The following is a 20,900-nucleotide window of genomic DNA, read 5'->3' as shown; positions in this document are numbered from 1 at the left end:
ATGAAAGAGCAGACTCATCCCCTGTGCTACCGCCAAACTTCTGATGCCTTCCTGCTTAATAACATATACTACTACCATGGCATTGTCCGACAGGGCACAAACTGCTGACCCCATTCACAACTGGGAGAAAATGGACTAGCACAAGACACTTGGTTTAGCCTCCAACAATCTGATGGACCAAGAGGCTTCATGTTGCGACCAAAAGCCCTGTACCATCTGCCCTGGTAGTGATACCCTCAACTCAGACTCGCATTTGTGGTAGCTGCCAAGTAGTTGGTGGCCATAAGTCCACCCCACTGAAGAGATAAAAAAACAAAAAAAAAACCACTCCATTATGACAGGTCCTCTTGGACCAAAGCAGGGAATAAGAAGCTGAAGCTCAAAGACCTGTGCCTGGTGTGACCAATGAGATAAGAGGTACCCACTACAGAAGTTTAATGTGAGTCCATTCCCAGTGCACCAATCAAAGGCTGCAGCCATTGACTTCAAGAGTTAAGACAATCCCAAGCCCAGGATGCTGGCATAGAACAAAATCTATGCACCTGGTGAACAACTTGATCAAACTCAGATTTTGACAACCGTTGCATCGAAGCAAGCCCCAAGATACTCAAGAGGCAGAGGACATAATTCACGACCCAGCCTAGACTTTCCAAGACCTGAATCACCCTGCTAGTGACCCTCCTGCTGTCTGGCTTCAATTTTGTCACCATGATCACTAATCAAATTTTCCATCTGAAAATGGGGAGAGAAGAGTTGACTTCCTTGAAGTCAAAGATATGCTAAAAAGATCCACCCTTCTTGGGCATAAAGTAGATGGAATAGTGACCTTGACCCTGCTCCTCTAACAGAACTAGCGAAACCACCTCCAGCAGAAGTAATCTTTCCAAAGTCAATTACACTACCAAACTTTTAAGCTGATCCATAGGGGGAAACCATAAAGGTGCTAGAGATTGGGGACGTGAGCTGAAGTGTACACGCATTCCAGATCAGGTCAAGAACCCACTGGTCTGACATATGGTCCAGGCAAAAGACTAAGACACCTTTGGGAACCATGGCTTCCATCAAGAGGTGGACACCACATCATTTCTTGAGGGCTCCCTAAAATGGCCAACTTTTCCAAAACATATTAGAGGAACAGGAGATCCACTTCCCTGATCTGTAACCCCCCAGTCTTTAATGCAAGCACAAATCTTGGTGAGCTCTATCTTCAGTGACTATCTGAGGCTTGGTCTAATCAAGATCCTTCACAAGTTTCTTTACATCAACTCAAAATAGCAAATGCCCCCTAAACAAGAACTTTCTGAGCCAAGTCTTTGAAGAAAAATCCACAGACTAATTAGGAAGCCATAGGCAATGACAGGAGAAAGCCACTAAAAAAAAGACTTTGAAGCTACCATAATGAGGTCATAAAGGCCATGAACAAGGCCACCCTAGATTTGAGACAGGGCACCTCAGGGTTCCCCAGTAGCTGTTGGATCCAATGCAAGGCACAGACCAGAGCATCTGCACACTGCAGGCTCAACACCCAATTCTCAGAAAAGGAAGGGAAATGGGACTTGATGTACCGCCTTTCTGTGGTTTTTGCAACTACATTCAAAGCGGTTTACATAGTATATACAGGTACTTATTTGTACCTGGGGCAATGGAGGGTTAAGTGACTTCCTCAGAGTCACAAGGTAATCGAAACCCAGTTCCCCAGGATTAAAGTCCGCTGCACTAACCACTAGGCTACTCCTCCTATTGCCTGCTTCAAGAGAATAGACACTTCCTATTCAGCTGTCCATAAAAACTAAGCCCTCTTCTACTGGGAGGGCAGTCTTATGAGTCATGGTTATGGAGGCATCCACTCTAGGGAGCCAAAACAGAAGCTCCAGATCTTCCTGGGGAAGGAAGGTGAGTCTACTCATAACTCTGATTCCCTTAACTATCACTTTTGTAATCTCTCATTCTGCAAAGATCATTTTACAGAGGGCCTTATGGAGAGGAAAAGCCCTGGAGGTGTTTTCCAAATTCCTTCCAGGATAGAATCCCATCCACCACTTCCTCACTTGCAGCCTCTGAAATCCAAAGTGAAAAAAAATGTCCTTCCTAACCACACAGGTCGCATCTCCTCCCATCAAAATAGTCCACAGATGGAAGACTTGTGGGGTAATGCTACTACATGGGCTACTAGCCCCCTCCATCCTCCTTTGTATCACCCAAACCCCTCCACAACAGAAAAGGGACAGAGCCATAAATCTCATCTTGTACCTCCCCAGACAGCCTAAAAGCCTCTTGGGAAGTCAAAGGGCCAGAAAATAGAATCCTCTGGTCAACCCAGGACCAGAGATCCCCTTGAACTGCCCTAAGGAAGATTGCAGAGCATTATTTTGCACCCTGTAAAACAGCCAGATTCCGAATGGAGGGCCATGAGAGGGAGAAACAAATGGAAGCTGCTAAAAACAGGTCCACCCCACAACTCAGGGATGGGCTGGGGGGAGGGGGGAGTCCCCAGAAATCCACAAGGACCACAGCTGCCTCATTGAGAAGTGCACCCAGAATCCAAGATGGATGACATTCTTCCTGGCTTACAGTCCAAGGCCCGGAGAGAAACCACATGGTCACCCTGTCCCATGGTACTCCTGCAACCAAGGGAAAGCGTGCTGCACATCTCATCCATACACTCTGCTGTTAAACTCCTCCTTCTACACTTTGATCACACTTGGGGAAAAGAAACCTGGCATGTTACCTATGCATCAACTGATGCTGGCACCACAATGGCACCCTTGTTCCAGCATATATCCCTTCTTATAATGTGCAATTGTCTTCCGCTTTGAACTTGATGGTTAAGTGGATTATCAAATACCTAAATTAAATTAAATGCTTCAACACTCTCCATCCTGATGAGAGGAAGGACCCTAACTGCTGTTTGCTGCTCCCAACTTTCTGACATGATCCATTGTTTTTTATAAAATAAGCTTTATTCCATAACCCTGAAGAGGAATGAAACTAAAAACAGCAGTGAAGCGATTGGGGGTGCAAGGAGGGAAGAGTCTGGCCCAGCTACCAAACACATCCCTCCTCAATCTGGCAGGAACCCAGGTAAGAACCAAGTTCCATCAGGAGAAAGGTCTGCAGCCCAATTCCCAAGAGCTCTAATCACCGATTTCTGTTCAACCCAAGTGTGCAGCCCATAGCCTGCAGCCCGTGTCTCAGGGACCTCAATCAGGCAACTCTGCTGCACCAGTTTAAGCTGTGCCACAGTTTGCTGTTGACAGAATACTGGCAAGTTTCTGAAATGGACCCTCCTTATACTAGCAATGTCATAACTGGAAATATGTGTTCTGTCTCCATTTGCTGGCAGGGTGATATAACCAACTTATTCCTCAGACAAACCCAGGGAAATTCTATAATTGGGTGCGTGAAGTTAGGTGTGTCTTATGCACATAAGTGGCATCTTAATTGGCACTTACACACACAAATGTACCGTGCAGTATTCTACGCCTGGAATAAACTTCCTGAGCCCCTACGTCTTGCCCCATCCTTGGCCACCTTTAAATCTAGACTGAAAGCCCACCTCTTTAACATTGCTTTTGACTCGTAACCACTTGTAACCACTCGCCTCCACCTACCCTCCTCTCTTCCTTCCCGTTCACATTAATTGATTTGATTTGCTTACTTTATTTATTTTTTGTCTATTAGATTGTAAGCTCTTTGAGCAGGGACTGTCTTTCTTCTATGTTTGTGCAGCGCTGCGTATGCCTTGTAGTGCTATAGAAATGCTAAATAGTAGTAGTAGTAGTAGTAGTAGTATCTGATCTAGTGGGATGATATGGAAGCCATATTTAGCAATATGGCCAAATGCATGCAGGCAAGCTGGCAAGGTATACTATGCAGATGTAGCTCATTCCTTTTCAATATTAATTCAAAGCAAGTTATATTCAGGTACTGTAGGTACAGTGAGAAAGACAAGATATGGTACGTTAATCAGTCACCTTTTTTATTGCATTCTGCACATCAGCTAAGAGTTGTGCATTACAGTTTTCAGCTACACATATTACCTATACATACACTAATTCAATTTGCCTAGTATTAAAAGGTACCAAGGCGAAAACTTGATTTATGTTTCTCAGATGAATATTGAAAGTCCTGGTGTTCAGGCTTATTATTATTTTTTTGTTTTAAAATACTTTGGAATATGGTAGATCCTCAAATACTTATCAGGTTTTGGACTTATTCCTCAGACAAACCCAGGGAAATTCTATAATTGGGTGCGTGAAGTTAGGTGTGTCTTATGCACATAAGTGGCATCTTAATTGGCACTTACAACCCACAAATGTACCGTGCAGTATTCTATAAGTTAGCGCTCAAGTGCTATAGTACTTAACTGCAAGGGAGGGGTGTACACATGGGTGGAGCATGGGCATCTGCTACTTGTATGCACACCTTATGGAATACTGTAAGTTGCACACACACACACTTCATGGTGCACATGGGAATGCCTAAATGTTGGCACATCGAGGCTTAGAATAGTACTCTATAAAGAATCTTGGTGCCATTACAGAATTGGTACTCAGGGTGTGGCATCGAGGAGCCTAATTTTAGGGGTAATTCTATAACTTAGCACCTCATCTGAACATGTACTCTTGCAGCTGGTCACTGCAAAGCTGTTGCTGCAGAGGGCACACAAGCAGTAAATCGCCCTCACTGAAAGGCAGGGAATGTGTATGTGCTGCATCTCTGAACAGAACTGCTGTACTATCATCCTGGAGCAGGCACTGTATAATTGGCGAGTTGCACACTGCTCTTTATCTGTAGGATGATTGATCTGGATATTTTAGTTCATTCCTTATTCTAACTCCTCTTGCTAACATGGTGCTCTTGCAGCCAGTTTCCACATAGTAAGCTCATAGACGCCACAGTCACTCTCAAGTGGCCTTAATTTGGGCTCATCTCAGAAAAAGAGCTTCCATTCAAGTGTCTATGTATTTCACTTTATAATTGGAGAGCTTTATTGATGCAGTCTATTTACATTATCTGAAATAATCTTCCTTTCATCGTAGCTAAACATAGAAGCACAATTGCTAAATCCATCCCTCAAATAAACCTTTCCTTTCATACCACTTCATGAAAAATGCGCCCTTGAGTCTTCTTGAAATCACCAGGACTGCACCTCCACCCCCCCCCCCCCCCCACACACACACAATTTTGTGAGCAGAATGTACATTGCAGGCAAATTGTTTCCTTGTGGACAATGGCCACACATTTTTTACACAAGTATACGAGGATGAGGCAGATGAAAGAGGCTGCTACCAGCATGAATTACTTTTGCAACTCTTCCAGCAAAAACTGCCCTTTCAGACTGTCAACTTGCCAATACTGATCAATTTACACTGGCTAACCATAGTGCGGCAAATTCAGTTTAAAATTATAACAGTAATTTACAAATTGCTAAATAATGATGCCCCTTTGTCTATGGCAGCTTCTTTACAAATTTATCACCCCCCTTAGGTCTCTTATGTTTTTCAGATTTGTTGGATGCACCTTCATTCCAGAAAACAGCAGGGCAATAAAATACAAGGGGCACTTGTACTGGGGCAGTTCTGCTATAAATTGTTTGGCTTTTTCGAGTTCAATCAGTTTTACAGCGCTGTAAGCATAGAGGGACTGTACTGCTGAACCGTTTGATACCTTCTTGCAACCAATGGCCTTTTCTGGCTGCATACATCTGTTCATCATTTAAGTGTCTGGTGACACTCTTGAGTACTGCATGACTCCTGATGCAGGCACCAATTGCACAAACGTGGCCGTGTCCAATTCTTGAGTTGTTCTGTTGGTGCCACATTCATTGATGAACTGATATTAAATGCCTGACGCTTTTATTGGACTGGTTCTTGTATTTTATTGCCGCGCTGTTTTGGTTTGGTTGTTGTTGTTACATGGGACTTCATCCTTCTACACTTTGCTTGCACCTTCATTCCACCAGATTAGGCTCGAAGAATACCAAGCTTCTACTTTTCATGTTACAAGCCCAATACTTTTGGACACATCACCTCCTGAATTGCATTCTATTAACAAATTAGACCTTTTTTGGAAACAATTAAAGACTTATTTATTGAGGTACCAACTAGTATCATCTCCTGGTAATACAGGAGGTCTAGTAATTGGTTGGCTGTTGTACTGATCATCCTTTGGAGCAAATTAGAGTTCGCTAGAGGCTTTTGTCAAATTTGTTTATCTTGTTGCTTCATTGTATGTTAAGTTTTGTATTTTAATTGTATATGTTTTATTTTTACCTGTCTAGAATAGTAGGTAGTGTGCGTTACAATTTTATTTTTAAATACAACAAACCCAAGAAGCAGGAATTCAAATTCTGATCCGGGCATACTACAATAGCACTTCATAATACAAAAAAAAAAGCAAAGCCTTTGCATGAAGGAAATGCTGTGAAGTCATATGAGAATACCCCAGCACTGAAGGTCTGCTGCAATCAGTTCTCGAGCAGTATTCTGCATTCCACATGCTTGCAGATATGCACATCCATGGTAGAGTCCTAATTAAGAATCAACTTTTAGGTCCCTCTGGATTTGTGTATCTTTCTCTTGCAGCTCCAGGGAGTTGTACCTGTGAACCTTATAGGTACTCTTCTCGCCTGGAAGAGAGAAACAGATCAAAAGAAATCAATGTCCATCCTGAATTCTCATCCACAAAAAGAGGGGCTGTTGAGTCTGCAGATGTGTCTTGGATATTTTGTACCAGCAGCAGGCCTGCAAGCTCATTTTCAAAGCAAAATTCACTGTGGAGTTTCCCTATGAACATTTTCAGAAAGTGAGGCATAAATATATTGCACCTGTTTTGGACTGTAAAATGGCCCTGTGGGTGGAAGCAGGGGAAAGGAGGATGTAATTTCGATAGGGGCTTTTTACTTTTTGTCTCTCTGTGTTTTAGCAATCTTATAGCAATTTATCAATCATAATTATATCTCTCCTTATTCCATGTCAGGTTACGGCAAAACATACATACATTTTTTTAAACATACAAATTATAAATTGTAGACATGTCTAACATTAAACTGCTAACTCGAAGGAAAAGGCCACAACCAATTTAAGTCACTTATCAACTGTAACTAAAGCTGTAGAAGTGAGATTTATAATTTTTTCTTAACTTGGGTCTGTTTGGTACTCAAAGGGTCTCTTCATATGCAGATTCTAAGGAAAAGTATAATGGGAGAGATTCGTTTTGATATTATGTGACTATTTGAATCTAAATAAAACTTTGTGAGATTTAAAACATTAAAAAAAAACAAGGGGGGGGGGGATGGCAGTTTTAAACGAGTTCATCTGCATATCAAGCTTTGAATATTGCCCCATATTACAGTGGGCATCAAGATTAGAGGAATACTGGGAAAGGGTGAAGAGTGAGACACCAAATACGTTTCCAAATAAATGCAGAAATTCTCATACAGTACAGTCCCTGTCTTATTGCGTATATTTAGTTAGTTTTATTTAAGGCTATATATTCATTCATCTACTCAGTTTAACCCTAGGTCTTATTTTATTCCTGCCGTGACAATATTTAAATTAAATTAAAGATAAAAATCTAAGTCTTAAAACCCACATTTACAGCCAAAGGCAGTGTATATAATACCACCCTCCCCCAATATTAAAATAAATGAGAAAACTATGGTGCAGTCATATCATCAGCTGCACATACTGCAGCAGGGCATGTTTACCCACTCCTCTACTATGCTATGTTACTACATTACCCTAGCTGAGACAATATTTAACCATCTCTCTGACCTCACGTGCAACTTTCTCTAAATCAGTCACCTTACTTTCTAACTCTTCTTACTCTCTTACCTATCTATATGTTCCATCTTTGCTTAAACCCTTCACTGTCAATTAAAATGTTCTATTACGTATTGTGTTGACATTGTAAGTAGTATACTATGCCCAGTGCTTTTTTTGTAGAAAAAAAGGTGCCGGTACTCATTATGGGTGGAGTCACCACATATGGTTCTACCCTCCACTCTTGACAAACATTAGCTGTTTGCTACTACCTAGAGGTATTTCACTGAGATTGTTGAATTTACACATGTTGCACAGCAAATATAAAAACAGAAAAAAGGAGATTTGAGTAATATACAACGGTTTCATTTGTACTTCTGTCTACCCTATTATAGCCACTCCCACATTAGCCATACCTCTTATACTAGCCATGGCACATATAAACAGACATCATTGAAAATATTATACTAGTATAGAAGAAAAAAAATAACATGATTTTTTTTCATTATAAATAATTTCTGTAAGCTGTTACAGCTCCAGTATACCCAGTGCAAAATAAGACAGCAGATGTAAATTCTCAAACTGGACATATTCCAAACACTAAAATGAAAATAAAATGATTTTTTCTACTTTTGTTGTCTTGTGACTTTTGTTTTTCTATCCATATTGGTCCCAGTCTCTGATTCTGCTGCTCTCTATCTGTTCTCTTAACACCGTTTCCAAGGCTTCCTTTCCATTTATTTCTTTACTTTCTTCCTTTCTTCTTCATTTCTTGCCCCACATCCATAAGTAAAAGCTGGATCCTCCTCCGTAGAACTGACTGGAGGAGGTATAACATGGATCCAGCTTTTGCCTATTTTCTCCATCCATGTGCAGTTTTTCTCCTCTCTTCCCTTTCCCTCATCTCCATCCATATGCTGCATCTTCTTTTTTCTTTCCTCCCCTCCATCCAAGTCTAGCACTTCTCCTCTCTTCTCTCCTCCCTTCCACCCATGTCCAGAATTTCTCCTGTCTCTTCCCTCCCCTCCCCTGTATCCATATAAAGCAATAATTCTCTCTCCCCTCTCCTCCATCCAAGTCCAGCATTTCTCCTCTCTCCCCGCCAACTCCATCTATCCATGTCCAGCAATTCTCCTCTATCTCCTGTCTTCCCTCCCCTCCATCCATGTCCAGCATGTCTCCTCTCTCCCCTGCCCTCCCCTCTCATCCATGTGCAGCGATTCTCCCCTCCTATCTATGTCCAGCAATTCTCTCTTCCCTGCCTTCCCCTCAAATCCATGTCCAGCGATTCTCCTCTCTCCCCTGCCCTCCCCTCTCCTCCATGTCCAGCAATTCTCCTCTCTCCCCTCCCCTCCATGTCCAGTGATTCGTTCAAACCCCAGCCCCCCCCCTCCAACTTTCCGTTCGTGTACCTGTGCTCCCTGCCTTGAAATCTTTTGTTTATCCGAAATCGCGGCGAACCGGCAGTAAAAGCAGCAGGCAGGCAGGCACTGGCAGGCAGGCTCGCCTCCTCGTTGCTTCCCTCTCAGTGCGTCCCGCCCTCGCAGAAAGGAAATTACATCAGAGGAAGGTGGGACGTGCTGAGAGGGAAGGGAAGCAATGAGGAAGCGAGCCTGCCTGCCAGTGCCTGCCTGCTGCTTTTACTGGCAGTTCGCCGTAACGTTAGGTAAAGATTTCAAAGCAGGGAGCACGGGTAACAGAAGAGAACAGGCAGGTGAGTCGGACCTCACAAAAAAGGTGCCGGTACACCGTACTGGCACAAAAAAAAGCACTGACTATGCCATACTTTGTATTGATATTTGAATATTTTTTACTGCTGTAATTTTCTATTCCTCATATTTGATCTATTCTTACTGTACACCGCCTTGAGTGAATGCCTTCAAAAAGGCGGTAAATTAATCCTAATAAGTAAATAAATGAATGAATGAAAGAAACAGGCCTGAACCGTTTTAAGCTCCTCCAGATGTTTATTCCACACCAGAGAAACAAGACACCTGCATCCAAACTAGACGAAACTCCTCAGCCACAGGTTAACATCATACCGACCCAACATAAAAAAACCTGGATACCTGCGATATAACGCAACCAAAGAACATAATGGACATACCCTAACTCTTCCTCTGCCTCTCTAAATTCCCCCAATGCGTTTACCATACATGAACCTCATTCTACCACAATATCACCTTCTATTTGCTCATACCTTGTATTTGTTCATACCATAAGTACATAAGTAATGCCATACTGGGAAAAGACCAAAGGTCCATTGAGCCCAGCATCCTGTCCCCGACAGCAGCCAATCCAGGTCAAGGGCACCCGGCAAGCTACCCAAACGTACAAACATTTTATACATGTTATTCCCGAAATTGTGGATTTTTCCCAAGTCCATTTAGTAGTAGTCTATGGACTTCTCCTTCAGGAAACCGTCCAACCCCTTTTTAAACTCTGCCAAGCTAACCGCCTTCACTACGGTTCTCCGGCAATAAATTCCAGAGTTTAATTACATGTTGGGTGAAAACACATTTTCTCCAATTTGTTTTAAATTTCCTACACTGTAGTTTCATCTCATGCCCTAGTTCTAGTATTTTTGGAAAGTGTGAACAGATGCTTCACATCCACCTGTTCCACTCCACTCATTATTTTATATACCTCTATCATGTCTCCCCTCAGCCGTCTCTTCTCCAAGCTGAAAAGCCCTAGGCTCCTTAGTCTTTCTTCATAGGGAAGTCGTCCCACCCCTGCTATCATTTTCATTGCCCTTCGCTGCACCTTTTCCAATTCTACTCTATCTTTCTTGAGATGCGGCGACCAGAATTGAACACAATACTCAAGGTGCGGTCGCACCATGGAGCGATACAACGGCATTATAATATCCTCACAACTGTTCTCCATACCTTTCCTAATAATACTCAACATTCTATTTGCTTTCCTAGGCGCAGCAGCACACTGAGCAGAAGGTTTCAGTGTATTATCAATGACGACACCCAGATCCCTTTCTTGGTGTGTAACTCCTAACGTGGAACCTTGCATGACGTAGCTATAATTCGGGTTCTTTTTTCCCACATGCATCACCTTGCACTTGTTCACATTAAATGTCATCTGCCATTTAGCCGCCCAGTCTCCCAGTCTCGTAAAGTCCTTCTGTAATTTTTCACAATCCTCTCGTGAGTTAATAACGACTTTGAATAACTTTGTGTCATCAGCAAATTTGATTACCTCACTGGTTACTCCCATCTCTAAATCGTTTATAACTATATTAAAAAGCAGAGGTCCTAGCACTGACTCCTGAGGAACCCCACTAACTACCTTCTCCATTGTGAATACTACCCATTTAACCCCACTCTCTGTTTCCTATCCTGACCCTGGTTTTTAGGCCCAAACATTTTTATATACAAGGTCATGCACCAAACACAGACATTCCCTGGGGGATTAGTTTGAGCACAGCTGCTTGGTAGGTGAATACTTACAAATATACATTACATGCTTAAGGTACATGCGCACATTTATACCTTCTTTGGAGCAGGTGTAAATTTATGCAAGAGCATGTACGTGGTACTGGGTGTCACTGCACAAGCCTATTTTATAAAAGGCATATAGGCATAAAAGTTTTACTTTTCTTTAAAGAAACTTTTAGGTGCTCAGTTACAAAATCACATCCATTATATCCATATCTAGGTCTTTAAAAATATTTGAGTCAGCCCTGCCTCCCAGAATTAATTTAAATTCACAAAAGGAAGTGTTTTCTAAAATTAATACACACTTTATGAATGAAGTGTAAAGTCATTAATCACACTATTTCACTGTCCAATTTGTTTGTATCCATTTCTCATCCAAACTCCAAGTCAGCTCTCTGAGAGAAGTTTTCTTTCGACAAACCTTTTAGAAGTCCTTCGTGGGTATCTCTGGAATGGGCAAACTTGTGACTTTGGTTCTCTTGAACCTGTCTTCACTCTGTAAATCCTCTGTGCCCTCATGTTTTCGCTTGGGAGAGGTCTGACCACAGTGCAACACCTTTGAAGCTAGTATGCCAAATTGAAAAATGAACAATAAAAAAAAAAATCAAACCACACAAATCATTCTTATTTTTTCCTTTAGACAGATTCCTACTGCACTCAGGTTTCTCCTAAGTATTTTTATGAGGCTAAAATTCACCAGGTAAAAAAACCACAAGAGCTCTAGCTTCCCTAATCAGCTGCAAAATTAAAAGCCACCTAGAATAAAACAATCTGAGACACAACCTGGGTTTTCTCTGTTCATGGCATCAGATATTTGTTAGGAGGGAAAACACAAGTGATGTTTTATAAATAAGAAAATTACACAGTAGCACTCAACCTTATTTTAAAGTTGCTAGAGAATTTTACTTAATATCCAACATTACTAAAAGACTGTTGACCTGACAGAGACCTTTCTTTAGATCTGTTTGGTCACTTTGGGCCAGAAAACCAAGAGACCTCGGGGATACCAATGGCATATAGAAATGGGAACTATAATCCTCATCACAACAGAGAAAATAAAAGTGCAAGAGGTCAAACACCTGCCTGACTGTACCTAAAACAGTCACCCCCCCCCCCCAAGAAATTCCCAATGATCCATGATGAAATCGGAGAACAGCATCTAAACGTTTAGGAATAACTGAAACTTGGATAGGTGAAACCAGGGGATCGTCAATGTCCGAACTACACTCAAGGAGACAGGGTGAAGGTTGCAGTGCTGACTCAGGACACAAACTGTGCAGAACCAACATCCTCTAACTGAATCCAGATCTCTTTTAGTCCAGCTCAAAGAAAAGAAACCAATTCCGGGGGGGGGGGGGGGGGGGGGGGGGGTTCACTTCATAAAAAAGTTGATAAGCACTGGTCTACAATCAAATCAGTTACAGGACAGTTAAAAGTCAGATCAGTATTCAAAACTTGTGCAATCAGCATCAGCTGCTGATCACACAACACATCTGTGCAAGCACTCCTCAATCTGATTACGGAGGTGATTACAGGATATTTTTATATATCAAATACCATCACAACTGTCTTCCTGGACGTAACAGCAATAGGATCTGCACAGGTGATCAATTCTCTAACCTATGTGCAACCTTAAAAAGTATTCCTAAAATCACAGGGTAAATGAAAAATACTACTAAGTTTGGAAAATCAATGGTCCAATACTAGAGCGCAAAGAAGAAACAACAAAAAAATGGAACAAGGAAATAAAAATTGCAAAAATGTGCACAAGAGAAGAAAAAAACAAAAATTATGTATATAAACAAAATCAAAAAACAGAAAAAGACGTCTTTTTCTGTTTTTTTATTTTGTTTATATACATAATTTTTGTTTTTTTCTTCTCTTGTGCACATTTTTGCAATTTTTATTTCCTTGTTCCATTTTTTTGTTGTTTCTTCTTTTTTCTCCTTTTTTATTTTTTTCCGTTATTTTGCATCATCTTCGCTGTTTTTGATTATTGTTGTTTTCTGCGAAGACAGGTTTCTTCTGTATTTGTTCCAATACTAGAGCGCAACATATATTAAACAAATGTAATGAGTAGAATAACTGGGTTTAAAAAATGGTTTGGACAAAACTATTCGTCAAATAGACCTGGAAGATTGCTTCCTCTTACTTCTGGGGATGAGCAACTGATCTAACAGGGAAAACCATTATCTATCAGGTACTTCCAAGTGACTCAAACTGGCCACTGTCAGAGAAAAAACGCTGGGCTTGATGGGCCGGCAGTCATATGAACATTACGTCAGGGCTGAATCAAAATCAGCACACTGTCTCTTACAGTGGTCAATCCAGATGCTAAAAAGTAGATTACATTTCTCATAGTTCATTCCAAGCATTAAGCAATACTTTCCCCAAGTCTTATCTGGCTAATCATTTATGAACTTTTCCTCCAGGAACTTATCCAAACCTCTTTTGAATCCTGCTGTAAAGTCACCTTAAACATGTCTTTGGCCACAGATTTCACAGCTTAACTATGTACTGCATGAAAAAATAAATACTTCATATAGGGGGTCTTTTACTAAGCCGTGGTAGCGTTTTTAGCTCATGATAGGGAGGAGTGGCCTAATGGTTAGTGCAGTGGGCTTTGATCCTGACAACCTGGGTTTGATTCCCTTGCAGCTCCTTGTGACCTTGGGCAAATCACTTAATCCTCCATTGCCTCAAGTACAAAAACTTAAGATTGTGAGCCCTCTAGAGACAAAGTACCTGCATATAATGTGTACAATGCTGCATACATCTAGTATTTATTTAGATTTTGCTCACACCTTTTTCAGTAGTAGCTCAAGGTGAGTTACATTCAGGTACACTGGATATTTCTTTGTCCCAGGAGGGCTCACAATCTAAGTTTGTACCTGAGGAAATGGAGGGTCAAGTGACTTGTCCAAGATCACAAGGAGCAGCAGTGGGATTTGAACCGGCCACCTCTGGATTGCAAGACCGGTGCTCTAACCACTAGGCCACTCCTCCACTCCAGTAGCACTATAGAAATGATTCTTATTATTAGTAGTAGTAGTGATAGAAATCAGCTGGCAGTAAATTGTGAGAAGCCCATTATATTCCTATGGGCATCTCGGCGTTTACTGTCAGCTGATTTCTACCGCGAGCTAGAGGAGTGTGGTAGCTTAGTAAAAGACTCCCCATTATTTGTTAGTTTTGTGGTATGTCTCAATATGGCATTTCTTATGCTCTACACGTTGTTATTAACATCCTTCCTTACTTCCCATATTAAGGGTAGGACTAATTTCAATTTAATGGCAAATTCATAACAGGTGGAGAATAAGTTATCAAATTGGCAGACGTCCTAAGAGAGAAGAAATTAAACAAAATGTGGCAACTTTGTTTCAGGCTGCATGTGAATCTCCAGTACTTCTAAATTAACTAACACTTCTCACCTGTACCAGTTTTATAGCCCTGGCCTGAGGCAGGATCTGCAAGCGGGTTACTGAGATCTTCTGAACAGGAAGGGACAGAAGCCAGCATACCTGAAACAGGAAAAGTGAAAGTGTGATCAGTAAACAAACTGGTAATAAAAAATTACCAAGAAGGGTAAAATCTCAACACAGGTTTCTCAGCCTCATGGCCTTCTGTGGCACAGTCTGTACTTACACAATCCCCTGTAGCGCGATAGCTGCTGGTAGACCTGCTTCATGCGCTCAATATTTAGCCGGCTTGCTTCTGCATGATTGACAATCGGTTTGGGGTAGTCAACACCAACAATGCATTTGGCTGCTTTTTGTACCGACTCAGGGGCATTCCATGGTTCATAGATGTACCTTGAAGGGTATGCCTTCAGTTTTGGCAAGTACCGTCTGATGTACAGAAGATTTAATATTATGAAAGGGACTAAGGAAAAGGACTTACAAATGTTAAACAACTGAAGAAAACATTTCATAGTCTATAATGAAGTTATTTCTAGACAGTAAAAATTTCTATTTGGCCAACATAAATGAGCCAAGAAATGTTGCTTTATGTAAGCTTTCAAGGCCCCACAGTTCTCTTTGTCTGACAGCCACAGAACCCTAAACTATATAATGAAACCATTGTATATATGCTTCCAATGCCTTACTATATTAAACTAAAATGCAGAAGTTCCAAAACAGATCTAGGGAAAAAGATAGTGTGTGGAATACTGGCTGTCATCACGCATACAGCTAAGGGTACCTTCTTGTACCAAAATCACATGTCCCCTCAGGAGCACTTAAGAGGAGAAAATTGACTTTTGATGGGCATATTTTACCTAGTAAAATAAGACAATGCTATGTTGGCCACTGAAAACAAGAGAAGCATAACACTGGTTTACATCATCCAGAACTGCTAGATGTACTAATGGGAAATGTGCATCTGAGGGATTCCAGCAATACTACCGGTATCTGCACCACAGTTCTCATAACATTGGTTGGCCAAGGTATTCCAGCACTGCTGGCCAAACATTAAAACCCCTTTGTTTTATACACTTTAATTACAATTACGATATAAACTAGGGCTGTACATTTAATGCATTAATAACACGGTTAACACGCTAAATGCTTAACTAGCGTTAAAATTTTTAATGCAGTTAAGGCATTCCTCTGTCTCCCCATCCCCGAATCCAGCTTTGCCCCGTCTTGTCTCCCTGGCCTCTCCTCCTCTCACTGGCTTACTCATTTTAGATTGTCTGGAGCTTATGCGCCAATCCCTTGCTTCTCTCTTCACCGTGGCTGTAGTGTCAAGCAAGCAAAACACAGGCGCAGGGATGTTCCACTCTGCGTGCTGCTGCTGGCTCTGCTGGACCCAGAAACTGGCAGAGCCAGTGGCAGCACGCAGAGGGGAACGCCCCTGTCTCTTGCTTGCTGCCGCTACAGCCATGGTGAAGAGAGAAGCAAGGGATCAGCGCACGAGCTCCAGACCATCTAAAATGAGTAAAGCCAGTGGGAGGGGGAAGGACAGGGCAACTCAGGATCTAGAGGATGAGGAAAGGGCAATACAGGATATGGGGATGAGGTGAGACGGGGCAGTGCACACTATGGGGGGGTGAAGAGAGACAGAGCAGTGCACACTATGGGGAGGGGAAAAGATAGGGCAATGCAGGATATAGGGGAGACAAAGCAAAAACAGATGGTTGGGGGTGGGGAGAGCGGGAGGGAGACAGAGATGGGGAAGTGAGGGATGATGATTTTGTTTTTTGGTAGTGGTGGTGGGGAAAGGAGGAGAGACGGAGTGATGGTAGATGGTTTGGGGAGCGGGACAGAGACAGAGTAATGTTGGATGTTAATGGTGTATGACAGGGAACAGATGGGAGACAATGAACAGTGGGGGGAGAGAGAGAGGTGATGCTGGATTGTGAGAGGAAAGAGAGAGAGATGGGTCGATGGTGGATGATGGAGGGAGAGGAGCAATGCTGGATGGTTGGGAAAACAGGGAGAGAAAGGGGTTGATGCTGGATGGAAGGGGAAGAGAGGGATAGATGTGGAAATGGGGGAAGAAAGAAAGAAAGAAAGAAAGAAAGAAAGAAGGGATATGGTGGCCATGAACAGAAGGTAGGAGAAGGGAAGAGAGGGGAAATGCACATAGATGGTAGGGAAAGGAAGAGAAGAGAGGAGAGAAGGAAGGATTTGCAGCCTATAGATGAAGGGAAAGGGAAGCGCTGTAAACTAGACAGACATAAGAAGGATGAAGAAAAATGGAAGAAAGTTGGACATAAAAGATGGATATAGGGCAGGGAGTGAAGAAGAAAGGAGGATAGAATAGTGAACGGACAGGAGGTCTTGGAAACAGAGTTCAGACCACAGAGACAGGGAACAAGATGATTAAAATAAAATCGCCAGACCATAAAGGTAAGAAAATGATTTTATTTTCAGTTTAGTAATTGAAACATGTCAGTTCTGAGAATTTACTTCTTACTGTCTATATTTTGTACTGAACGGGAGGAAATGCGAATGAGGTTGTTTCTAATCACAATCCATCGTGAGATTAAAAATTGTAATCGATGAACAGCCCTAGTATAAACATGTGATAAATGGAATAGCTTCTACACCTCACAAACCAGCCTGGATCAACAGTAACACTAGTGCCTGTATAGATTTCCCTCTCACCTTACATAATCACCACTGGGGTCAGTCCGACGCCCAAATCCCACAGGGCAATAGCAGTGGAAGAACTGTTGGAAGAAGGCACTACAAGACAGCCACATCCAGCTTCCAGCATTCACACTGAAATCAGCATCCAGTAAGAGTTCATCAAAGACCTGCCAAAGAATGAGAGATGGAAAGGGAGAAAAGATCTTACAAATGGAGACCAGATACAAGACACAGGTACCACAAGGTTTTGAAGTAAATAAAACGCTGGGTGATCGTGTCACTAGCATTTTAGTTTTAAAGTCTGAGCTATCTCTCGTGCGCAACAAAATTGAAGTCAATAATTTTATGTAGCTCTTTGCATATAAAGATATCTCAAAATATTATGCCCTGGCGTATGTATGTATTTATTTATTTATTTTATTGCTTTTGTATCCCACATTTTCCCACCTATTTGCGGGCTCAGTGTGGCTTACAATACATTGTAAGAATGGAAGTACAATAAGTTATTACATGATTATGTGGCTTACAATACATTGTAACGATGGAAGTACAATAAGTTATTACATGATTATGGTTACATTATGAGGAGTTGAGTTGAAACAATGTTCAGGTATCGATAAGGGGAAAGAATAATAGTGAAGAGAAAAAGGCTGGGTGTGTTAGAATTATGGGGATAGGTGTAATAGAAGAATGTGTTAATGCGTTGCCAACAGTGTGTGTGGTCTTCATGTGCTTTGATCCTTTTGATAGATTTTTTCAAAGAGATGAGTCTTTAGTAGTTTGCGGAAGTTGGTTAGTTCATAGGTCGTTCTTAGGTTTCGTGGTAGTTTGTTCCAGAATTGCGTGCTCATATAGGACAAGGCTGATGCGTGCATCACTTTGTATTTTATGCCTTTGCAAGTTGGGAAGTGGAGGTTAAGGAAAGTTCTAGATGATCTTTTGGCATTTCTGGATGGTAGGTCTATTAAGTCGGACATGTAGGCTGGGGCCTCACCATTAATGATTTTGTGGACTAGTGTGCATACTTTGAAAGTGATGCGTTCCTTGAGTGGGAGCCAGTGTAGCTTCTCTCGTAGTGGTTTCGCACTTTCGTATTTTGGTTTCCCGAAGATGAGTCTGGCTGCTGTGTTCTGGGATGTTTGAAGTTTCCTCAGTATTTGCTCTTTGCAGCCTGCATATAGTGAGTTGCAATAGTCAAGATGGCTGAGTACGAGTGATTGCACTAGGTTGCGGAAGACGGATCTTGGGAAGAAAGGTCTTATTCTCTTCAGTTTCCACATGGAGTAGAACATCTTTTTGGTTGTGTTGCTAGCGTGGGTTTCGAGTGTTAGATGGCGGTCGATAGTGACTCCAAGGATCTTTAGGGTTTCTGAGATTGGAAGGTTTAGGTTTGGTGTGTTTATTGCAGTGAATTCATTAGTGTTGTATTGGGAGGTGAGTATCAGGCATTGAGTTTTTTCTGCGTTCAATTTCAATCGAAATGCATTAGCCCAGGTGTTCATGATTTGTAGGCTTTGGTTGATTTCGTTAAGGATTTCTTTAGTGTCCTGTTTGAAAGGGATATATATTGTTACGTCATCAGCATATATGTATGGGTTGAGGTTGTGGTTTGATAGAAGTTTTGCTAAGGGTGTCATCATCAGATTGAAAATAGTTGGTGAAAGGGGTGATCCTTGAGGTACTCCACATTCTGGTGTCCATGCTGCAGATGTAGTTGAATTTGATGTGACCTGGTATGAGCGCAAGGTTAGGAACCCTTTAAACCAATTTAGGACATTGCCTCCGATGCCAAAGTATTCAAGTATATGTAGTAGGATTTCGTGGTCGACCATATCAAAGGCACTTGACATGTCAAATTGTAGTAGGAGTATGTTGTTGCCGGTTGCAATCATTTGTTTGAATTTAGTCATCAGGGTAATTAATACTGTTTCTGTGCTGTGATTCGATCGGAATCCTGATTGGGCGTCATGTACAGCAGTAGGTAAACAGAAATGCATCACAAAACTAACAAATTAGATAAGTCTTGACTACTGAACCCTCCTTCTGAAGTAGTTTCCACACACCTCGTGGCTAGAAGTAGATACTTAAAAATCCGACATCAAAAGACTGATGCTTTCATTGATGCAGGACCATGTAAGCAATGTAACAAAGCACAGAAACTAACTGGCAATGGATATTTTAAAATATTTGGAGGAAGCATTTTATCAGTCAACACATAATTAAGCTGTTAAAATTTCTGCCAGAAAACGTAGTTAAGGTGAGTACTATACCAGAGTTTAAAAAGGGTTGGACGTGCTTTTTAAAGACACATCTGTAAATTATTAGGCAAACAATATACATAGTAGATTATGATAAAGGCTGAAATAGCCCACCCAGTCTGTCCAGTAAGATCTGTGTAGGTTACCCCCATTGCTGGGTACTTCCAAGTGAGCTGGACTGGTCATTTTTGGAGACAGGAAGCTGGGCTTGATGGACCACTGGTCTGACCCAGTGTGAAATTTCTTACATGCTCAGTTCTTTCTGTATAGTTAAGCAAAGGTTTCTAATCAATGAACTGACATTTGCAAGTGTCAGATGAATACTTACTTTGACTCCAGATTCCCAGCTGTTCCAGAGGTCTCCCCTTGTTAAGAAGCAGGCCACAGCATGCCTGGCTAGATGGTGGATCCAACCCTCCTGTCTGAGCTGAGTCATGATGGCATCAATCCAGGGGAAGCCAGTTTTGCATTCTGCCCATTTGGCTAAGGCTTCTGGATTCTTGTCCCAAGGAATCTGGACACAGATCGGGTTCCCTTCCATCCGATCAAATTTTGGGTTATTGGTGGCAGCTGTGTAAAAAAATTCCCGCCACAGGAGCTGACCATACAGCGAGAGAGGTGGCAAATTGTTCCGCTTCACCTAAAAAAAACAAAAAATACCAGTGCTTTCCCAGAATCTACTTATCTATAATAGCATACATGTAAGATTTATTTACTATTTTTATGAAGAAATTCACCCAAGGCAGAGTACAACAAATGTAGTATGACAGACTTAACTCCCATTGTAGTAAAAGCTCAAAACAACAGCGTATTTAAAGATGATTTTAACCTAGTCTGTTGAGGGAGATCACTTGATCCTGGTTTTCAGGATCCCTTCACTCCCACCACTAAGTTATATTATTATAACATTACATTCTTCAGCAAATTGCTGCTTTGGCCTCAGAATGAGAAGCAGTTTTTGGCTATTACTACCTATGAACTGCCTGTCAGATCAGATACGTTGAAACATGACTACATACACTACAACCTGGCCTTTGAACATGTTAATCAGCAAGTAACATACATCAGAGCACCTTGAAACTACTACGAAGGCTAGATAAAATTACTGCACAAACTTTTTTTTTGTCATATTTTTTTTTCTCTATCTCTGTGGATAACACTCTCATCCTCCCTGTCTCATCAGCTTGTAACCTTGGGGTCATCTTCGACTCCTCTCTCTCCTTCTCTGCACATACTCAACAGATTGCTAAAACCTGTCATTTCCTTCTCTATAATATCACCAAAATTTGTTCTTTCCTTTATGAGCACACTACCAGAAACCCTTATCAC

At 41.6% G+C, this 20,900-nt stretch overlaps 1 protein-coding gene across 2 annotated transcripts in view; it reads right to left on the bottom strand.

The window, feature by feature from the left end:
• Positions 1–3,957: 3,957 nt before the first annotated feature.
• The window catches only part of CRY2 (cryptochrome circadian regulator 2), a 64,622-nt gene continuing 47,679 nt past the window's right edge, over positions 3,958–20,900 (bottom strand). The window contains exons 7-12 of one of the 2 annotated variants that reach the window (XM_030200832.1): positions 19,900–20,211; positions 17,329–17,480; positions 14,864–15,066; positions 14,650–14,739; positions 11,640–11,782; positions 6,541–6,631 (exon numbers count right to left, since the gene is read on the bottom strand). In XM_030200832.1, coding sequence (XP_030056692.1) covers positions 11,643–11,782; positions 14,650–14,739; positions 14,864–15,066; positions 17,329–17,480; positions 19,900–20,211 — 897 coding nt within the window. In that variant the 3' untranslated portion in view covers positions 6,541–6,631; positions 11,640–11,642. Of the gene's footprint in view, positions 6,632–11,639; positions 11,783–14,649; positions 14,740–14,863; positions 15,067–17,328; positions 17,481–19,899; positions 20,212–20,900 lie in introns of both variants that reach the window. The other variant, XM_030200833.1, reaches the window with a different exon arrangement.

Source organism: Microcaecilia unicolor, chromosome 4 (assembly GCF_901765095.1).
Source record: "Microcaecilia unicolor chromosome 4, aMicUni1.1, whole genome shotgun sequence".
Taxonomy (NCBI): Eukaryota; Metazoa; Chordata; class Amphibia; order Gymnophiona; family Siphonopidae; genus Microcaecilia; species Microcaecilia unicolor.
This window is presented reverse-complemented; position numbering and strand designations above follow the sequence as displayed.